The sequence below is a fragment of the Chiroxiphia lanceolata genome, chromosome 5, assembly GCF_009829145.1.
Source record: "Chiroxiphia lanceolata isolate bChiLan1 chromosome 5, bChiLan1.pri, whole genome shotgun sequence".
Classification (NCBI taxonomy): Eukaryota; Metazoa; Chordata; class Aves; order Passeriformes; family Pipridae; genus Chiroxiphia; species Chiroxiphia lanceolata.
Genome location: NC_045641.1, coordinates 28,899,330 through 28,920,294, shown reverse-complemented (window position 1 = coordinate 28,920,294; position 20,965 = coordinate 28,899,330). Strand labels below are relative to the sequence as shown.

Sequence of the window (20,965 nt, the reverse complement as noted above, 5' to 3'; positions counted from 1 at the left end):
CATGTGACTGTCTCCAGCACGTGAACTGGCTGTGGCTGTGATGTCCTCAGCCGGAGGCTGAGGCTGCTGTTATTAGTGGAGAAACCCTGACACTCTATTAGACAGTTATCCACTAAAAAATATTCATTATGCAAACCTCTGCTCAAAGACCTGCCTAAAACGCCACAAGCAGAAGTCTCAGCTGGTGTAAATGAATGCAGCTTCAGTGGCGCTAGTGGGGTGGAGACTGCCTGCTCCACCTGAAACATCTGTCCTGGATTCCACTTTTTAGTATCTTTGCTCTCACCATCAGCAAAAATTAAAAAATAGCCACATTTTCTTTGTTGTTAATCATTAACCTGTGGCTCTATTCCCATCTCTAAAATAGCATGTACCTATGCATTTTGTCTGATGCTGATACATGATGATTTTTCTATAGTAGTGTTTTGAAAGCTTATGTCATTTTCTTAACACCTCAGGCTCTCTTATTTTACTCTACCAATTGTATCTGTGCAACAAGTCTCCTGCTACAAAGCCATGCACACCCTGCAGGTGCCTCCCCCTTCCACCCTCACTGCCACCACAGGGATGATGCGCTGCCAATCCCGAAGGGCAGAGCCTATGCCCTCCTCACATGAATGGACCCTGACGTGCTGAGATGGTTGCCCCAGGCAGGGTCCCTCTGAAGATGATGCTGTCTGACAACACAGATCAATTCAGCTTTTCTTGATCTCATTTCAGAGCAGCAGGGCTCCTGGGGCTGTGACACTGGAAGCGTGCCGTGTGTTACCCATCCAGATCAAAACACTTAATGGTGGTCACTGTCCTGGACACGCTTTAACAGGAGCAAACTAACGAGTGTGCAAGCTGGGGGTGCGGAGCTGGCTCTGAGCCCCGCTCCAAAGCCAGCACCCGCCCTCTGGAGTGCAATCTGCTGCCTGATGGGATGTTCCCCTCTTCATGCGTCAAGACCTTAAGCCTTTCTTCTTTGACACAGAGATTAAGGGCAATCCTGACAAATTCAAAAACAGATCAAGTGCAGTACTTCAGTGAGATGAACCACTGCCCTACAAATTACCCAGCCAGGCTGGACTCTTGGGCTGCTCCTGGGAATTTGTCCCCTCCAGTTTTGCAGGTTCAGCAGCAACTGGCAGCACATCTCCCTTTTCTGAACCCATTCTGGCAGTGGAGGCTTCACGTGAATCGCAAGAGCTGAGCTAATTGGCTACACGCCAACCAGGTCAACACCATTTTTTAAACCATTATTATTGTACAGCTTCCAAGCACATGTACCTACAGACACATATCTGGGAACTGACAGCCTAGCAAGGCATTCATCTGGCTTCTGATTCTGCCTTCAAAAAGTGCTGTTTCCATGCATCTTTGGGATAGGGCTAGCTGCTGAATTTCAGACCAAGCATCTCTGTCCCATAGTTCTTACCAATTTACTTTTCAAACAGCAATTCTGCCCAAAACATCCCTGCAATTTACGATCATGATGGGTGAATTAGAATAAGGTCATTATTATTATTTTATGCAAAACAAGCAAATCATTATGAACTTTTTCTTACTAACCACTATAGTATAGTGGTTATGTGTATATATACACATACATGTATACACACACACACACATTTATATGCATTCACATGGGATGTGAATTTAGATGCCCTGCTTTTGGGCAGCAGTTTTCCCCAGGCTCCTGGTAACAAACAACTGTGGTTTCCCTCTAGTGGCCAATTGTTATTTTTAAACACTAGTGATTAAGTCTTGTCTGCCTCTCACTTTAAAAAGATAAATCGGCTTGTTTTATTAAAATATATATGAGCTTCCATTTTGATAAAGTTTATGGTCATTGACTAATTATAATAGAACAGCAGAGGCTGTATTCTTACTATAGCACCTGTTGGGAAAAGGACAGGAAGGAAAAATAATCTCAGCTAAATAAAAGTTCTTGCTGGCTTATTATTCAAGTTATGTAATACCTAAAAATTGTGGTTAGCTTATTAGAAAATAAGCTATACTATTCCCTTGTAGGCAGTGTAACCAATTTTATTGTGCTTCCTCATGTGGTGTTTGTGTCTACAGGCCATCGCATGGCCTAGCAAAGGACATTTGCTCTCTCCTTTCTAGAAATCAAACTATTCTTGTCCATGTCACCTTTTTTTTACATTCATCTGTCTTCTGACTTGTCCAAAAACTGCTGCAATTATCTGCCTTTTATTTTTTCCTCTCCTCAGTTTTATTCCTTAAGCTCTTCGGAAACACTGATTTTGGTATTCCACGTTTGGAGTCCTCATTGTGTCGGTTCTTCACCTGCTAAACAATTTGTATGGCTCCCTTGTATCTTCTTTATCTCAACAGCTTGGAAAAAGCCCACTTTTCATCATATTGCTGGAACATCATTAGTCAAATTCCCAAACAAAAGGAAAAGGGTCTCTTCATCTGGCCTTGCCCTATACTTGCAGAAAGCAGGTGCTTTTGAGAAGTTCGGTTTAGCTTGTTTCAAAAAGTAAGGAAATTAAAGCAACTGCTTCACGTGTTAGTTTGTCCAGCTGCCAAAGTACTTCCCCTACCCCAAACCTGAGAACTTCCTGGCAATTTCCAGTGAGGTTTGACAGATTCTCTATTTCTAAGTCTCTTGAACCAATAACTGGATAAATAGAAAAAAATTCTCTGGAAGGAGAATTATGTGCTGTTTATCTATTATAAACTGTTTGTGAACAATAGATAGTGTGGTCTGCACCCAGTGAGCTGTGCTGCTCCAGGCTAGCAAGGGCTCCTGCTGCCTCTGCTGTGTGGGTAAAATAGCTGCCTTTCTCTTTTCTTCCTTCAGGCCAGCTACCCTACTGGCTGTGTCTCACTCTTTCCAAGAAATCTCAAATATTATACCTTTGTTCTTGTATTTTCTCTGTCCCAACAGTTTTTCACTTCCTCTTCTTACAACGCCAGACAGGCAAACTTTTCATGCCAGCACATCCGTAAGCTCTCTCTCACTACAACACATATATTGCAGACCATCTAATTGGAATATGTCCTGAACACTGTCATTTAGAAAACTTAATTTGTCCCCTTAATTCTATGAAGTCCTGAAGCCCCTTAGATCTTTGCAAACACAAGGTGTGGAGTGGGCTGCTATCCTCTGTCAGGAAAGATGCTGGGTTTTAAGGTCAAACCATACCTGTTTGGAGGACTTTTGACTGTGAAATGCAGCACCTCTGGAAGATACATATCAAGTACAGTTTATAACTGAAGGTAAACGTAGTTCTTTTCTTAATGCAGAATGAGACCCGGAAATGTTTAAGAAGTTCAGCATCAGAATTAGACTGACTGAATTTTCCCTGTTTGAAGGCTCATGACTGAAACCCTGGGCATGCATATTTGTACAGCATGGCAGGCTGGGGACCAGGTATTTTTCCTCCTTATCACTTATATCCAAAATGTGATAGAAAGCCAGGCAGAATTAAATCAAATTTACAACAGTGGCTTAGATTTTTGACACAATACCATGAGGTTTTTCAGTTGACAGGGAAACCATACTACATTCTAAACTTCTGTATTTTACTTGAACACCTCAGGGCAAGGGAAAACAGTTCAAAAGGCTGCCAGGTCCCAATGACAGGAGCTGTCTCTTGCCCTGCCCCTCTCCAACCTAAACATATGCAAACCATTACTTGTCAGAAGGCTTCAATTTTATCCCACAGGGATGCAAAGGGATCCCCACAGGGATACGTCCCCTGGGGAAACAAAGCCAGTGCTGCCACACTCACAGTTGGGCAAACTTCTCCAACTCCAAATAAAGGATCCATCCTTCAGATATTAAACGTGATCTGAATTTATCATCAGCTCATCTTCATGTTAGCACAGGAACTTTGTGTATATTTTTGCTGCCAAAATTCATAAGATCACAAGGACCACCATTTTCCTCCTTGCTTAGAGTCACAATGGATCACATCTACTGTCTGTCAAAGTTCTGCTGATGTGTATTTATCTTGACAGTTTGGTCTAAAGTTTCCACTTCTTGTGTATAAAAGAGCCAGAGATCCCTTCAGAGACTAAAACATGATGGTCAGTTGGATTTATTTCCAGCCCAAGGAAATAAATCATTTGGTGGTAGATTCCTACAAGTAGCGCATTCCAGTAGTTATTTCCATCTTCCCATGGAACCAGTTGCTGCTTCTACCAACTCTGTGAAATATTCTTTCCTAAGGTAGAAGGGGGAAGACTGAGAGAGGACAGAAACACAGTAAAGGACAATTGCTTTTCAGAAATTATTTGAATCTCATCCTCTTTCTGCTTTTCTTCCCAATTCTCCTTTCAGAGAAGAAAACTCATACTGAAGACAATATTTCTTTATAATAATATATAATACTAACCTATTTCTATAGGTTCTGTTTTAAAATGGGTCAGACAACATACAAAGACAATTTGGTTCCCAAATATTTTGCCACTTGCCTCTGCTACATGAGGAAATTGTATTTTCCTAGGAACAGTGCAAGAATAGATTACAAGAAAAATTACCATTGGGGTATCCTCTTTAATTCCCTCTGGATTCATACAATCACTTCAGTGAGAATAAAACCAAAAGCAAATGTGTATCACTAAAAGGAAAATGTAGGAACTATATGTAGTAGTACACTTTGGGGAACATGCACAAATAACTTGTGTCTCCAAAAATTGTTACCATATGAAATCTTTTTTCCCAGCTAAGCCTAGGGAACTCAGATCCTTCTTTTCAGGAATTATTCTTTAATTGAAACATAAACAGCTGTATTTCATATTTCCCAGTCAATGCACATTGCTGGAAAAATCAACAGATACCTGTACAAAAAACCAGGCAGCCCAGTATCTGAAGATAGAAGTGTCAGATCTGAGACTGTGCAGATGACAGGAGCTGGAATATCCAATTACATATAGAAGGGTTGACAGAATGGCTTCTGATTCAGTGATAAGATTCCTCCTTCAAGCATCATCAACTTTTGGATTCATCTCCTGAAGCACCAGTATCTCTTGGAATCCATGGCTCTCCTGCAGTCTTCTATGCAGAACAGGTGCCCTCCTGCCCAGTCTGTTTCCATTCATACACAGAATAGACAAGATATGAAAAGAGCATTGCAATGGATTTTGTGCACTGTAAAATAAAATATTTAAAAATTCCTCATTTCATATACTGTTTAAAAACAGATGCCCAGAAATTTGTATGTCTGACAATTCCTTTAGGACACAAAATCCTTTTTTGGGATTCTATCTCAGGGCTCTTAATTTCAAATCAGAATTCTTACTTTCTCTTATTCACTCTTGCAGGTATGGAACATGACTGTTTAATTTTTTTTCTTTGCATCTATGGAAGTAAAATGTAAATAGCAGGAAATTTCAACAGGAAATGGTCAGACAAATTTATATTTTTTCAAATGGTACCATATAAAGGTATGCAACTTTCTGTAAATAATTTGGTTGCATTAAAGGAAGTTCTGTAACACCAAGGGAACAACCTCTGCCAGACTTGTTTCATGCTGTTTTTCCACTTTGAATTCTTAACTACAGGATGAATCTGCTGTGATTTTTACTGCTAGTGTAAACAGAACAAACAGTGAAATTTTAAAATCACATTTATTTTTAATACAAAATCTGTTGCACTATTACAGAAGTGAGCCTGTATGTTTACCCCCACATGCACAGATGATTCAGCATCTACGATTAAATAAGAGCAAAATTATATTTCTCTTTTACCAAAAACATTGGCAAATCCTGTTAAGAAATGTTCTCTTTGTGCTTTGTAATTAATGTTCATATAACTAATTTCATATTTCTGTTCCCATTAAGAAAACTGATCAATGGAAAACTCAAAGGTGTGAAAGAAGCTTACATTTGGGATTACTTCAGTTGTGCTTTACCTACAATATATACATGAAAGCTGCGAGGTGTCTTATGGGCTAATGTAATGCACTGGCAAAAGCTCTGAGTGGTTCAATTAGGAATCTGCAGTAAATGAGCAGAACAGTTCACTATTCTGTTTTCACAGCAAAAAAAAAAAAAAGTAGATGCTTTAAAATACCATGCACACCATTGGCTATAGTACTTCTTACACAGTACAACATAAGCTTTCTTGGTTTATTTGTCCGTAACACCTAGAAGCATATAGCATCTACGCTTTAAGTGTATTTACAAATTCAACAAAATATCTACATATAAAAAGCTTACTTAAAATTAAACTTGATGCAAGTTATGAAAAACCAATTTATTGGCAAATGAAACTGAGCATTCCTTCAACCATAGGTTGTTATAAAAATTTATATTTGGAGGTAAACATTTGATTGATATAGTATGCGATAAAATAATTTTTTAACCAATAAGGGTAATCCTTTACAGATAAACCATATTCACACTTGTCAGATTGAATCCCGTGGTTCCGAGCGGTAACCCCCACACTGCTTCAGGGTGTAGATAATTGCAAAGCTGCCACACTGATCAGGCTGGGACACAGAGGGAAATGTGCTCTTGCCGGTGCAGTCAGCTGGCTTGGGTTTTTAACAATTTATTTTACAAGAGATTATACCTTGCTGTGTTAGTAAATAATTTAACTCTGGTTGTGTTCTGGGGTGGTTTTTTTGGTTGTTTTTGTTTTTGTTGTAAATATTCTAAGGCCATGAAAACGTTGTGCTGTAACTGTGTAGAAAGCATTTATTTTATTTTAAAGGGGAAAAAAACACATGCTCTTCTTTGTGTAATTTAAAATATTTTAAACTTTCCATTTTTAGCACAACAATTTCATAACACGTTATTTTTCTTTACATTTTTCCTTTATTTGGCAATGACAGTAGTCCGCTAATCACAGTTTACTGCACCAACTGATTGAGTAGTGCAGTGCATTACGGAATGCATGTTGTAAAAAGGCACTGAATGTACTCTGCCCTGTGTCTTCTGGAATATTTTCTCTCATTTTTGAAGCTTTACTTTCAGTGACTGTACAAATTCCAAAATGCATTGCAATGCGTATTTTTTATGCCCTAAAATCAATTCAATGTGTTTTGATGTAAAAATAGAACACTGTACTGCTGTAATACTTGATAGATTAAAAAGGCTATAAAGTAATAGGAGCAAAGAGCAGATAATAGGGTCTCATTAAGCATCAGCAAATGCAAGTGTCATACTTAAATCATTTAGCAATTATATACTGTACATACTGTTCCTAACTGTCTTGCAAAAAGACATATGATAGCTAGACATTAAGTCACCAATTTCACAACAATGTCCACAAAGACATTGAAGTTCTATATAATACTACTATAACACTCTGACAATGGGAATGGAATTCATATCCAGGGATTCAGCGGAGGACTGCATTACAAATTGTCAAACCATGTTTTTATAGTGTAGACAAGATTACCTGTGAATTGTGTAGCTTTTCTTTTTCCCATGCATTATACTGTATTTTCAACAAGAAACAAAATTACAAGTTGATATTATTGTTTGTGTCAGTTCCTTTGAAAAAAAGTAAAAATACCCAAGTTTTGAACAAAATTTGAATTTTGTATTTTGATTCATACGAACATACCATTTCCCGTGTCATTACGCTGTGTATTGACCTGCATATTCTCATAGCATTAACACCTGGTGGTGAGGAGCTCCATTACCTGCGTGTTCATAGTATGAGAAGGAAGATGTGCAAGTGCTTTAAACAAACTGAAGATACAAGGGGATCGAGTTCTGTGGTTACACAAATGAATTCATGGCATTTACAGGAGAAGGAGCCTCAGAGCTTTCATTTCCTTCTGCAGGTTCTTTCTCTTTTTTCCCACTATATTGTCCAATAAAGGAGCCATCCTCATTGAACTGACCATTTACACCTTCTCCATAGTCAACTAAACTATCATCACTGTCTTCTTTTTTCACAGTTCTGTCTGAAGGTGTCCGGCTTCCTTTTTTTAGAGGTTTATGGTCCTCTGCATCACTGGAGACACAAACAAACAAACACGGAATTAACGGATGTATTATTTATTAAGACAAAATCAGCCATGCATGCTGAGTTTATGAAAAGCATGTGTGCAGCCCAATAATCCTTTAGTAAACCTACATCACATTGTAGAGAAAAATCAATATGATGCAGTTCACATGAAAACATGGCGTAGGAATGGTTTAAACAGAGAATGTCTTCAGTGGAGGGAGGGGGGGGTTGTGTTGTTTTTTTTTTGTCTCCCCATTGTGCATGACTTTTCAATGACAAGACCTGGATCCTTGGCTTGGAAGCCACTTAGATGGAACTGCAAGCATTAAAAAGTGGGTTGTAAAGTTATAAAAAAAATAATTTGTTTGTTCTCCAAAGTAGCAAGCTTATGATATGCCATGAAGTTAGTCTGTTAAACTTCTTAATTTCTTTGACTCCTTGAACATCAATGGAGAATGAATTTGGTTAAATGAAGTATACTGATTTTCTTTACTAGTATAAAGAAAATAAAAGTGCTGCATTTTGAAATAATTTGTTACATAATGCAGGCCAGACTTGCAACTTTCAACCTTACCTTTCAAGAGACCTACATATTCCATTAAAAGGGTGCAGAAGAAACAAATGAAAATAGCCTAAGAAGAAAAGCAAAGTCCATATCCTGATAGTGATCAGTATTTTATCAATAGTAAGTTGCTCTTAAAATTGTTAAAATATTTACTGTATTACAGGTAAAGCAACAATTTAGCTTACAGTAGCTAGAATTGAGGAGTTGAGTGCATGCTTATTCTTTTTCATTTCTTATCAGATCTACCTCTCTACCCTACTCCATAACTGATAACATTCTGACAGTGATTTGGAGGACAACAGAAAAAGGAAAGAAAGGTAGGGAGAAGAGATTTCTGTAGCAAAGTAACGTGGTCTTTCCTTGTCAATGGAAAAGCTGCAGCACCATCAGCATCCTCAAATAAATTTCCAGCTGTGGTAGGTTTGTATTTCATGAAATAGATGTAGTTGGGCTGTTTTCAGAATCCTTTACATTGCACTTCAGTTTCAAGATGAAGATTTTAGCAGCAGCTCCAAAGCATTTTGAATTAAAAACCACTACTGCCAGTTGCACTTCTGGGTGCCATTATTTACCTTGTCTTAAACAGAATATGTGACTTTATTTGCATATAGTGTACAAAAAAAAAGTAAGTAGTTTGGGGTTTTTATTTAGACTCAGAACTTCTGGAAATATAAAGAAAAATGTATAAAATATCAAAGAAATGAAATTAAATTTTACAATTTCCAGAATATTAGATGCATATATACTCAACAAATTCTTTTAACTCTCTAATTCCTAAAAACCAATACCTTAGTTCTTCAAATAAGCCATTTTCTTTTTTTCCTAATTAATATCTTTGAACACCCAGAGAAACCATACATATATATACATACATATATATATACATCTGCAGAAACCATATATATTTATATGGATGTAATAAATATATTACATAGCATGTACAAGGTCACACAGATCATATTGTTGCCTAACAAAAGCCTTGTTGAGAAACTATTGTTAGGAAACCGTTACACCTATTTTCCATCAAGTTGCTTCTCCTTATCTCATCACCTTTTTTTGGCTTTGGAAGATCACATTCTAAAAGAAGGATATCTCTAATATGTATATACTTACAGAAAAAGCATACCAGAGATTTTATCATTCTGTGTATACATCAAAAAAGAAGTGGTAGAAATATCTCTTTATATACATGTAATGAAACCTTCATGCTCAAAGCACACACAAAGGGAAGATGTCTGAACTTGACAGTATCAGGCTTGACTTTTTAGTTATTGGTGTGTACAAGCCACAAGGAAAAATATCGTGTGATTGATCTTCTGTGCTCGCTGGTGCTGCAAACATACAGGCCAGCAACATCTAAACAACTGTACTCCAAAATATCAAGAATCCAGCAGCAAAGTGAAAATATTTATAACACTGTAAACACAAACAGATTACAGAGACATTACTGAAGAGAGTTCATTTAGGACGGACGCTATATTTAAAAGGCTGAAAATGGAATTGAATATTTAATACTCACACAAAAAATCATTTCCCCATTGCCCTCATCAGAGGGTATTAGGAGTTATTAAAACAGGCTATACAAGTCAAATGAAGACCAGACCCTCACTTTGAAATAGTAACCAGTCCTCCTCTCAAAGCAAATCTGCTTTCTGGGTAAGACTATTAAAGAAAAGACATTGATGCATGATTTGTTGTTTAATTTTAGGTCAAGAACTTCATAATTATTACATCATAATACACAGGAATGAAAATAAATTAAAACTGCATTTGTACCATATTCCACTTCGTTATGAATTTCTGTGCAAATATTCTAAAGTATGACCCTATCCAATGTGACCCCAACCAGTGTAATTCACTAGGCTGAAATAGACATTAAATAAATAATACACCATTGTTATATACACTGTATTAAAAGTACCCACATTTTTGTGTTTAATCCAATAAAAAGCTTGATTTTCCTTTATAATTTAGATAAATTTGAGTATGGGAACTTCTGCTTTGTGTTGCTCTTATGGTTTTCTTGTTTATATTTTTGCAAACAAAGTTTAATAATAAGGCAAATAATGAAGCAATACTTACACAGTTGTTTGCATTGTGTCTGTGATTTTTCTATATTTTAATAAGGATGTGGAATCTACTGTCTATAATTAAATACAAACAAACCTGCAGATTTACCCAGGAGTGTATCTGCACAGAGGTGGGCACTGCTCAGAGAGCACAGTCACAGCAGATGCAAAAATCAAATGTGAACCTGGGGATTCCTTTCCCTTGTTGCACTACACAAGTCCAGAGAGAGGTTTTGCCAAGACTCTGGTAAAAAACCAAGTGGAATTACCCAGGGTGCTTTCTGCTCCGTGTTCAGGAAAAGGAAACATATGCCATGGTACCATTTATTCTTTATCAAACTGGATTATGACTCCTGTATTAGATGAATACAATGTTTTGGGTGGAAAAAAAAGAAATTCAGGAAGAAAGAGGAAAAGATCCTAACAAACAGGAGAGGGAGGAAAAAGTGAAGACATCAATGTTTTGGACAGTACTTTTGTTACCCTGGGGGTACAAAACAGAGAAGGCGCTCTGGTGCTCTGGGGAAATGAATGTATTACCTGTTTGCTGCCAAGAAACAAACTGCAAAAGCTGCTGAATTGCATTATGAATATGGGTGCCCACACAGCTATAGAACACTTTAGGCTGTAGAATATATAACATTATATTGCAAAAACACGTTAAAGCAATACATTTTGATGTGGTACCTTCAAGATTTGCCAATCTTGCTTACAGTTGTTCATAAAACTATTCCAAAATGCAATCAGGATAAAAAATAATTTCTTTTAGTTTCTGTTTGTGGTTTTTCTTGTTGATTTTTATACTTACCCAATGTAATATAAAAAATAAAGTGCAAATTGGGTTGACTAAAATTACAGTGGGAAACTTAAGAAGTTTTTGAAAAGTGTCACGTATGCAATGCATACAATTAGTAGTGAGAAAACAAGACTGGAAGGGGACCAAACAAAGAAGATGTGAGAATGGGTATGAATTCCATATTTAGATCAGGCAGCCATGGAAGTTAAGTGTAGTGATACTTTTACTACTTTTTGTTGTATAAATAAATTCCATACTAGTACCTTTTTAAGGATGAAAGTTTCTCAGTGAAGACTCATATGTACCAATCATTTTGATAAGTACTGACATGTACCACATACACTTCTTGTCCTTTTAGTAAGAACAGTATTTAATATTAAAGCATACTCTAAAAGCATGACTTAAATATTATTCATGAATCATTGCTAATATATGAATACGTTTCTTTTTCTTTTTAGTGTAATGAACAATATCAAACTTGCAGCTAATTGTTAAGAGAGATAAGAAGTACAAAGGTAACAATAATATAAGTGCAAAGTACAAATTTATTTTTTTAAAAAAGTACTTCCATGTCACAAGCTCATCAGTTATTGAGAGAAATATGTACCTTGAAATCTCCTTTCTTCTTTCAACTTTTCAATTTTTCTTCCTTAGATATGGGTACATGCAGCAACCAGTCAGAATGGGGAAGAGAGTTTTACGATGCCTCTGCAGTCCAGCAGGCAACTAGTTCCCACTAAACTTTGCCACATTCATGGACATGCAAAAAGACTCAATATACAGTTAGCAATATACTACTTTTCCTTATAACATAACTGTCATATCAAAGGCAACATAAACCAAACAAAATGGATAAAACATCCTGAGCTATGGGACACAGAAAGAGGATGCAGATGAAAACTGTTGGCAGTAAATTCCTTTTTCTGTGCCCTCAGGTCAATAGCCCAGAAATGTTGCAGTATAAGCAGTCATGTAAAGCCACAGAAGTACCTTTCACTAGGGTTTCCCTGCACACTCCAGGGCAATCTCTGCCCTAACATTTAACAGGTTTCTGCTCACACTTCTAACTTGTTAGGACTGTGCAGGAGACAAATGCTTGCCCTATACACTTATGCACATGTATCAATCCAGATATCAAGCCATTTTACTATTTCTTATTTAGCTAAGACTTAAGCACATCTATATTAGTCTTCTGAGTAGTTTTTCTTTAACATCTCTGTAATACTCACTCTTCAATCCTGGTAGAAGCTGGAAAAACTGGGAGGTTAAGCTCTAGTTTAAATGGCAATGTGTTGAAAAAAATGTTGTTAGTCAAAGAACCTGACTTGCTCCTTGTGAAAATGTTAAAGAAAAATCTGCTTGAGAGAAATTTAACCAACTTTCCACTCTTTCTATTTTTGGTAGAAAATTATACAAAGGGAAATCAAGTACTGATTTAAAAAGCAATCACACAGATACTCAATAATTAAAATAAGAACTGTCAAAGAAAGCACATGTGTGTAATTTAGAACACAGCAAGACTAGTGCCAAATCCAATTGGACTATTAAGTTTTTCAGGCAGTCCACTGAGATAATCTCTTGTGCTAGAAGGGACCAAGCTTAGAATTACAGTGCTGAGGCACAAATCATGGCTAGGTCCCTTTGGAAACACACCCAAGCTGCACTAAAACTTAAGTACAAGAGAAAAAAATAGTTGTAGTCACAAACCATATTCTCATTGTTAATCAACTCAGAACAAGAAGGAAGAGTAATACATTATCTAGCAATCTCAAAATTCTCTGCCAGAAAGTCTCTTGTAGCATTTCCAAGAATATCTAGGAAAGATACTGTGTGTGTCAAAATGTTGAAGAAAAGAGGCAAAATAATTCAACAAAATGTGCAAACATCCTTTGTTACCACACTAGCAGTCCTACTATTGGAGTTGCCTTGTCCTGTTTTGTCTTCCTAAGAACATTCTGCAGACTGCTGCAATTTTGTCCTGCCCTTGTAGTTAACTAAAAAATGCAAGCTTCCAGTCTCTCCCTACCTATAAACCCATAGGTCTGTAGCTGTCATAACTTCTTAATTTCTCTCAATTTAGGGACCAGGAGGGAAATTAGGCTGATGTATATACCTGAACAGGAGCTCTATATAATCTTTTATTTTAATTTAAATAAATATACATCTGTCTTACTTATTCTGTTTCTTGCAGTTGCTTGGTGTAAGCATTGACTGTCCACAATTTGCTATCTCATTGCAGTTTGCTACAGAGGCACTGTTTTCCCTTACTATGTGAAAGTGAAGGAATCCAGTCACAGGAACATAGTGCACACAGTCATTCCATGGTTCTTGAAACATCTGCATTTCCTAAACCATTATTTCCTTATTTAGTTTGATATGGCAGAAAAATCTGATGTTGGCTGGTCCTGCGGAAGGTATGCTCTTAGATGAAGTTGAGGAGTGCAAAACTTCAAACAAACCCAAGCCATCCGAAGACCACTGAGAAGCCTAGACATGGAATGTGAAAAAACCTCCCCTAAAACTAAGAGCTGTCATTTCTCTAGTATGTATTAATTACTCATTAAGATCTAAGCAACTTAATAGTTTTAATTTTATTTTGAAACAACTGATTTTCTGAGGACTGGGCTTACTTGTCCAGAAATATTGAAACATTTCCATCTTTCACTCTTCTCAGTTCCTGAGAAAGTAGGAAGCAAGTCTATGCTCTTAGAAAGTTCCTCTCGATGGTCTGGTGTCTCTCTCAGAGTGAGATGTCTTTTTGTACTTGGCATGGAATGACTGTGAGACCTTGTACTTTCCCTTCCCTCCTTTGAACTTTGGAGGAGAACGCAAGGAGCTCAGACACTTGTGAGGATAAGAAAAGGAGCAGCTTCCAACAGAGCTCTTTTTTTTCATCTTATGTAAGGAGTATTTGTGTTCTGAGAAATCCTTCATGATCTGGACTAAGGATTCACCAAATAGCTTGCCCCCTGTGTATGGCAAAGACAGCAGTTTACATTTTAGATCTAGCAATGAGGTCCAAGGACGCAGCCATATAGTTCTCCAGGCTACAGTGAGGCATGCCATATTTTTAACAGTGAGTCTAAGAGAATCCTCAGCTGCATCATGGATAAAATTAGCTGCAATTTTACATAGCCTGCGTTTCCTCTGCATAGTAGCAGATGGGAACCGTTTCTTTTTGAATCTGGTTCGTTCTTCCTCCAACCATATAAGTAAAGCCTTAGAAGCATAAGTGCAGTAGATAGATACTCCAAGCTGAGCTGCAACTAGTTTGAAAGATCTTTTAATTGATTCCTCAATCTTTTTGTCAGTAGGATCTTTAGGGAGCGTATCTCTATTATCAGGTACTGACAGTACAGAATCACCAGTAACCAATGCTCTGTCTACCTCAGGCAAGGTCCCCCACAAAGCAGCTTTATCCCCTGGAAAAGGATAAAGTTTACGTAGTACTGCTGGGGCTTCATGCTTGGCCTCAGGATTACCCCAAATCCTGCAGACAAGATCTTCCACAGCTGAATGGATAGGAAGTGCATTATCTACCTTGCCTTCTTCAGAGGGGATAAGCAGTTCTTCTGAAGCACTCTCAGATTTGGAAGATTTTAGCATTAACACCCTCTTTATGTGTTTGAACAGATAATTCTGATTCTCCATGTCAAATTTACGCAGAGGATCTGGTCCTTCTTTATCTTCTGTAGGGGACTCAGATGCCACTTCCCCATCTTCACGGGCTGACTCAACCTCCAAGGAGGCCTCGTCAAGCTCAGGTTTCTCCTTCCCAAAAGCTGTTTGATCTTTTAAGCTGTCCATATGGTCAGACTCAAAAGTTTGGGAACTGCTCCCAGATGCTTCTAAAGGAGTCACTGGAACTTCTGTAATTGGTACCCTGGGATGCTTTACTGAATGGGACCTAACCTGTGCCACAGATGTTATACTTTGTCTGGCTGCTGTCAAAGCATCCTTTAAGACAGTAGCTAGCTCAGGCACAATTACAGATTTCAATAGTGAATTCTTTTCAGATTCAGAGAAGTGAGGAGCAGTAGAAGGTCTTACCTTCTTGGGGCAGAAGCTCTCAGTGTCTTCTGAATCTGAGCTGCAGTCTGGGGTCTGGCTGCACCAGTGCTGGAGAGAAGAATGCTGCCTTGCCAGTGAGCCACCAACTGAGTTGCAGCTGAGAGGTTGCTGGAAAGGGGATGGTTGTCCTGCCTGAGAATCTGAGCCCTTCTCCGACCCCATTATCACTTGCTCAGAAGCATGATGTCTAGAGCCATGCCTGTACTTCCATTCGTCTGACCTCTTTTCCTCTTGGCAGAGGGAAGCAGAGATACAACTAACCCTTGTCAGCTCTGAAGGCTGCCTAGCCCTCCTCCTGGTGTAGGAGGTCTCTGATCTGGTGCTGGAGTATTGATCCCCTGACCTTCTGAAGAAGTTGGATCTGTCAGATCTCACAGACTTTGCTTTGGTACAGACAGGGTCTGCTTCAGGAGAATTGGCACAGCTACCTTTTCTTTTCTTTTCTTTGTCCAGTTTCTTTCCTGTCCAAGCAGACATGGACCTGAAGTGATGAAAAAAGTTCAAAATACTCGAATTCCTATATCTTTCAAAAATTACATTTTTTTTTCAAGGGAAACCCTATATCCTTTGTCCTTAAAGAAGCACTGCATCATGTGAGGCAGACAAATTGGGAACTGAGTGACTGCAGTGATCCTGGGCTGCAGAGAGGGTGGTAAGATATCTTCTGTAATCTGACTGGTTGCTGCTGCTGCCCTGTCTCTAAGGAAAAAAGAGGAAAGCCCAATATAGACTAATTACACATAAATACATTTTAGAAGGAGTTTTAGCATGGTACATAGGACGAGCTCTTTTATGTTAACAAGTCTGAAAGCTTGGCATGCATCTACCCATATTCACCAGACATGAGGTGGATAAATGCATTATAAAATAATTTATAAAGCTCTAGATGATTCTATAGATTAACTCAAGCCACTTAAATATGGAGGCATAAATTCAAATCTTGCTACAGGTCCCACAAAGACTTCCATATTTATTCCAGGCCTGAGAAAAGATGTATTGAGGTCATATCATTTGTACAGTTCTGTACAAAGGTCAATTTCTGCTGCTAGAAGTTCCAAGTATCAAAAACCAGTGGAGCAATAAAGGAGAATGAAAACTTGAATGCCCAGGAAAACTTAGACAGTACTTATTTACCTCTGCTTCCAAACATTGCTTCACACTTCTCTTTTTATCAGCTGAATTTAATTAATTCTTATGTACTTATGTACTGTAATAAAATACTATTCTGAACTCATTAATGTAAGAACAGAGTATTGTATTTTTTCAATCAAGGGAAAATAAACAGAAACTGCTCTTTGGCATTCAGAACTGTACATCTATTCCTGTTAGATCAAGATGTACATTTCCCTTCTATGAAGAAGCTATGGCAACAGTATAGATCCTTCTTGAAAAAAACCCTTTTTTTTTTTCAATGTACATTTGTAAATGTCAAATCTTAAAAATAATAAAGGGCTTCTATAATGCTTATGACACAGAAATGCACTACAAAATCTATTATATCACCCATGTAGAAGATAATGATATTGACCTATTTAGAAAACAATAACATTATTTTCTGCACTAATAAAAAAACAACAAATAAAATACTGCTTATTAAATAAGCTATACTCATAATCGTTACATGAACAGATTTGCCAAGGCATGCTTTTAGTAATGCCAGGAGATTTGGCTAGATTGCATTTACAATAAAGGAAGAGAATCAGGAATAGGAGCTGTGTTGCATGCTTTGAAGCTGCTTGCTATGTATCTTGTACTGAAAAACTGAAAGGGAGATTTGTTTTTTCTTTAGGATATGCCTTCACCTCTGTGTATAACATCACTTCATTGTTATTGGATTAGATGTTAGTACTGGCACCCCTTTTAAATGCATTTGTTTTCAAGTCAACTTAACAGCAGATTGTCTTTACTAGGCTTCAACTGGAAATTTATTTTCAAAAAACCATAATGCTAAATGTGCCCTAACAGAAAGGACACTGTATCTATTTGAACTATCTGAAAGCTGGCTTTGTAAATAAAGATTCCACACTTTAAGACAATTGTGTTTGAAACTGGATTTCACCCTGTACTAGCAGATGGCTTATACTAAGCTTGGATAATTTTTTTCTAATTCTTGGTTGATATGCTATCTACAGTTCTATATAACACTGGATATAGAATCTTTGACACAGAAAAGTTAGTTTTGAATTAATAAGTGTGATACTATATACAGGACATATGTGACATAACAGTGAACATGACAAATCACATCAGTTGCTCACCTGTATTCACCAAATGTTCCATCATCTTCTTTCATAGGTTGTATTTCTGGATCAGCATGTGCATCCTCCTTTTCCTTCACTAAAATATTTGAAATGGTAATATTTATCATGGAACTGCAAGATGAAAAACCCTAAACCCTCAATTTCTCAAACTGATCACATTTGACAGGAACGTGGTTTGAATAATTTTTTTAAATAGGACCTTAGGGTGTTACATTTTTTCTCTTGAAGAAAAAGATCTGTTAATTAGTTATAGAATTTTATTTTCATTCAAGTATAAAATACTGTGTGTCATTTTGCATTAGTAGAACATTTTCTTCCTTTCATTTCTAGAACTAAAGTTTTGTTAAAAATCCTACTATAATAATTTATTTACTTATATTATTATTAGAGCTATTGTTTATTGATATCTGAACAACTTAGTTTTACTTAACCATGATCTGTGTTTCCTCTTGATATTCATCTCATACTGATTGATAAAATTGAATCAGATTCACTTGGGTTCACTGTCAGTTTGTACATTTTCTGCTTTCATTTCACACAATAAGACTCCAGGGAATTTTAAACAGTATTTTGAGAGTTATTAATATTGGAAAAAAACAGGCATGGTCTGTTAATTTCTTCTGTTCTATAACACCATCAAAAGCAAAGCAAAATCACCCACACTGGAACCTAAATTTAACACTATCGTATCTCTTGCAAATCCTTGGTTTATGTTTAGTCATTGTTCCCTGGTGAGAATAAATCTAGGCATATAACTTGTCCCTGTACAAAAATACATGCAGCACAGAAACTTTGACACAGAAACCCGCTAGCACCTGAGGGGTCAGATGTTTACAGATGACACATATTCATCTAAATAATGATTGTTCATGGAGTAAAATAATATACTGACTTGAAGCATTATCTTTATGGTTCTTCCCTTTGCCTTTTCATTTCTGTTTCTCTGGCAACTACTCAAATCTTTCCCTTTTTTAGCACAGTTATATAACTCAATATACAATATATTATCTTTTAATCTGGTAATTTCCACACTTAATTTTTACATCATTAATTTATATGCTGTTATTTAAGAGGATATGAATCACTCCTGATAGTATTTACTAAGTATATAATTGCAGTGAGGCATAACACCTGGGGATGTATCTGGCTGCTGTCATTTCATACTGAAGTAATTGATTGCTTTCTACAAACCATACGAAATATCAAGATGACATGCTAAAATTATGATGAAAAAGAGTTCATAACTTTGATTTTCATAGATTTTCATAAGTCTGTGCTTCCCATTTGTCACTACCTGTGGAACAGTAAATTTGCAATGAGACAAGAAATAAAATTAGTTATAACGTCACTGCTATAAACACCAGCACCTACTGAATCTGGAAATCTTAAAAACATTCAAGGTCTACCTTTATATATGTATGTGTATACACATATATAGCTGTACATTAAAAAATTAATACCTTACAGATAATAATTCTGCAGAAGCTGAGAAAAGAATGGCATATCAGGAATCCACAAAGTAATGCCAGCCTTAGCATCCAACTGCCTTCTACATTTTTACTCAAAAACTCTGTTTTGCCCTATTCTTGATGGTGGCTCATTTCGAGTCCTCCCTACTCTTTTTAGTTCCATTACTTCCCTTGTTTCAATATTTGAATTTTCATTTTTTTTTCTCAGTTCTCTCCACTGAGAGTCACTTTTCCTATATCCTCAATAATCTCATTTTCTTTTTAAATAATCCAAATATAAGGAAAAAAACCTAATATGATGTTTTCAACCTGTCATATAACTTTACATAACACTGTTCCTTAATAATCTGTCTTTTCTTCATGGGCATAGGCAGTTGGAACAGAAGCTTCTCTTGCTTAATTCTTGCTGTCACTACAAATCTTTGCTCTCTCTATAAAACAACTTAACAGTTAGATTGAGCAGAGTAGGATTCTTGTATTTAATGAGGTGATTTTCTTATAAAAATAATCTGCTATGCTATGTTCAGTATAAAAGATTCCCCTATGAAGAGGTAAAGTTCTTAGTGTTCACTGACACTAGTTTTCAGAAGTGCACGGGTCAAAACAAGCAGGAGAAATTAAAACAAAGCATGGATTTTTTTTTGTACTTTTGTAAGTTCATCCTGCTTTTTCATGCCCAAATTAACAGTATCAGCTTCAAGAAGTTTGAGGTGACGCCAGATAAGCATTCTAGAGTCTGAATATTTATATAATTTCCAAACCTTTGGAGTCTGTAATACAAAACAGAATTTTTTCAGGAAGTCAAGATTTTACATGAAACTTAGCAACTGTACTTTCTACTGGATCTAGGAGAGGAAAATGAAAAATCAAATTCTCATTTGATGCTTTAAGAATTAATACAAACACAAGTAAACCCAGATGATCAAATCACGGCTAGGGTATTAAGGAAAAGTTTATTTTGAAGGTGTAAATCCTAAATACACTGCTAAATCAAGCAATGGGCAAAAGAGCAGCCCAGAAAATCCATTCCAGTGCTTTTATATAAACAGCTTTTGCATGCTCGTAACTTCAAGGCTGTGTTCCCCCTTGTGCTTTATGATCTCCCTCTCTCCCAGCAGGGGCTTCAAGCATGTCTGTGAGAACTTTGCCTCTTCTTGCAACCAGAGAGTTAACTTCTCAAAACAGACAGCCAGAAAAATAGGGAAAGAGTTTCATGGGAAGGAGTTTTTTCCCCACACTGGGTTTTTCCCAGGTCTAGTTTTCCCAGCAGTTAAAACCTCCTTGAGCAAAACTCTTTTTCCTTCTCGAATAAATCTTCCGCATTCAACTTTCTGTCCCTAGATGCTCACCTGAAGTTCATTCATAGACACTCATCCCTCAACAGCTGCTCTGAGATCCTCTCTGATAACACTATGCAAACTGGTTCTCACTATCCTTTTCAAGAGAGCTTTATTCTATGGACCTAATATATAAACAGAAATGTAAGACTGGAGAAAGATATGTATGATACATATATGCAGGAATACATACATACGCATATACGGCTTCTATAATATGTACATCAGGAGGAATGAGAGTTTTGATAGGAGACACACATTGTATACTTCCAATTTTTAATTAAACATTATAAAATATACTTGGCCATGCATAGACCTAATACTGAAAAAAACCCCTCCCCTTCTTATAAAGAAAAAAATTACAGAAGAAAAAACAGCCTTACTGAAGGATGGTAACTTCAGACTTAGCTGCAGAAATGCAGAGGCTGAAGACAATACAGATTCTGGGAAGGAACTGAAGGTACTTTGTATTT

At 36.9% G+C, this 20,965-nt stretch overlaps 1 protein-coding gene across 50 annotated transcripts in view; it reads right to left on the bottom strand.

Annotated features, from left to right (window-relative positions):
- Nucleotides 1-5,570: 5,570 nt before the first annotated feature.
- Nucleotides 5,571-20,965, bottom strand: part of NRCAM (neuronal cell adhesion molecule) — a 156,019-nt gene continuing 140,624 nt past the window's right edge. For 22 of the 50 annotated variants that reach the window (XM_032687333.1, XM_032687332.1, XM_032687331.1 and 19 more), the window contains 2 exons: nucleotides 17,684-17,762; nucleotides 8,563-15,906 (listed from right to left, as the gene is read on the bottom strand). In XM_032687333.1, coding sequence (XP_032543224.1) covers nucleotides 14,061-15,906; nucleotides 17,684-17,762 — 1,925 coding nt within the window. In that variant the 3' untranslated portion in view covers nucleotides 8,563-14,060. The other 28 variants (XM_032687357.1, XM_032687363.1, XM_032687365.1 and 25 more) reach the window with 3 other exon arrangements.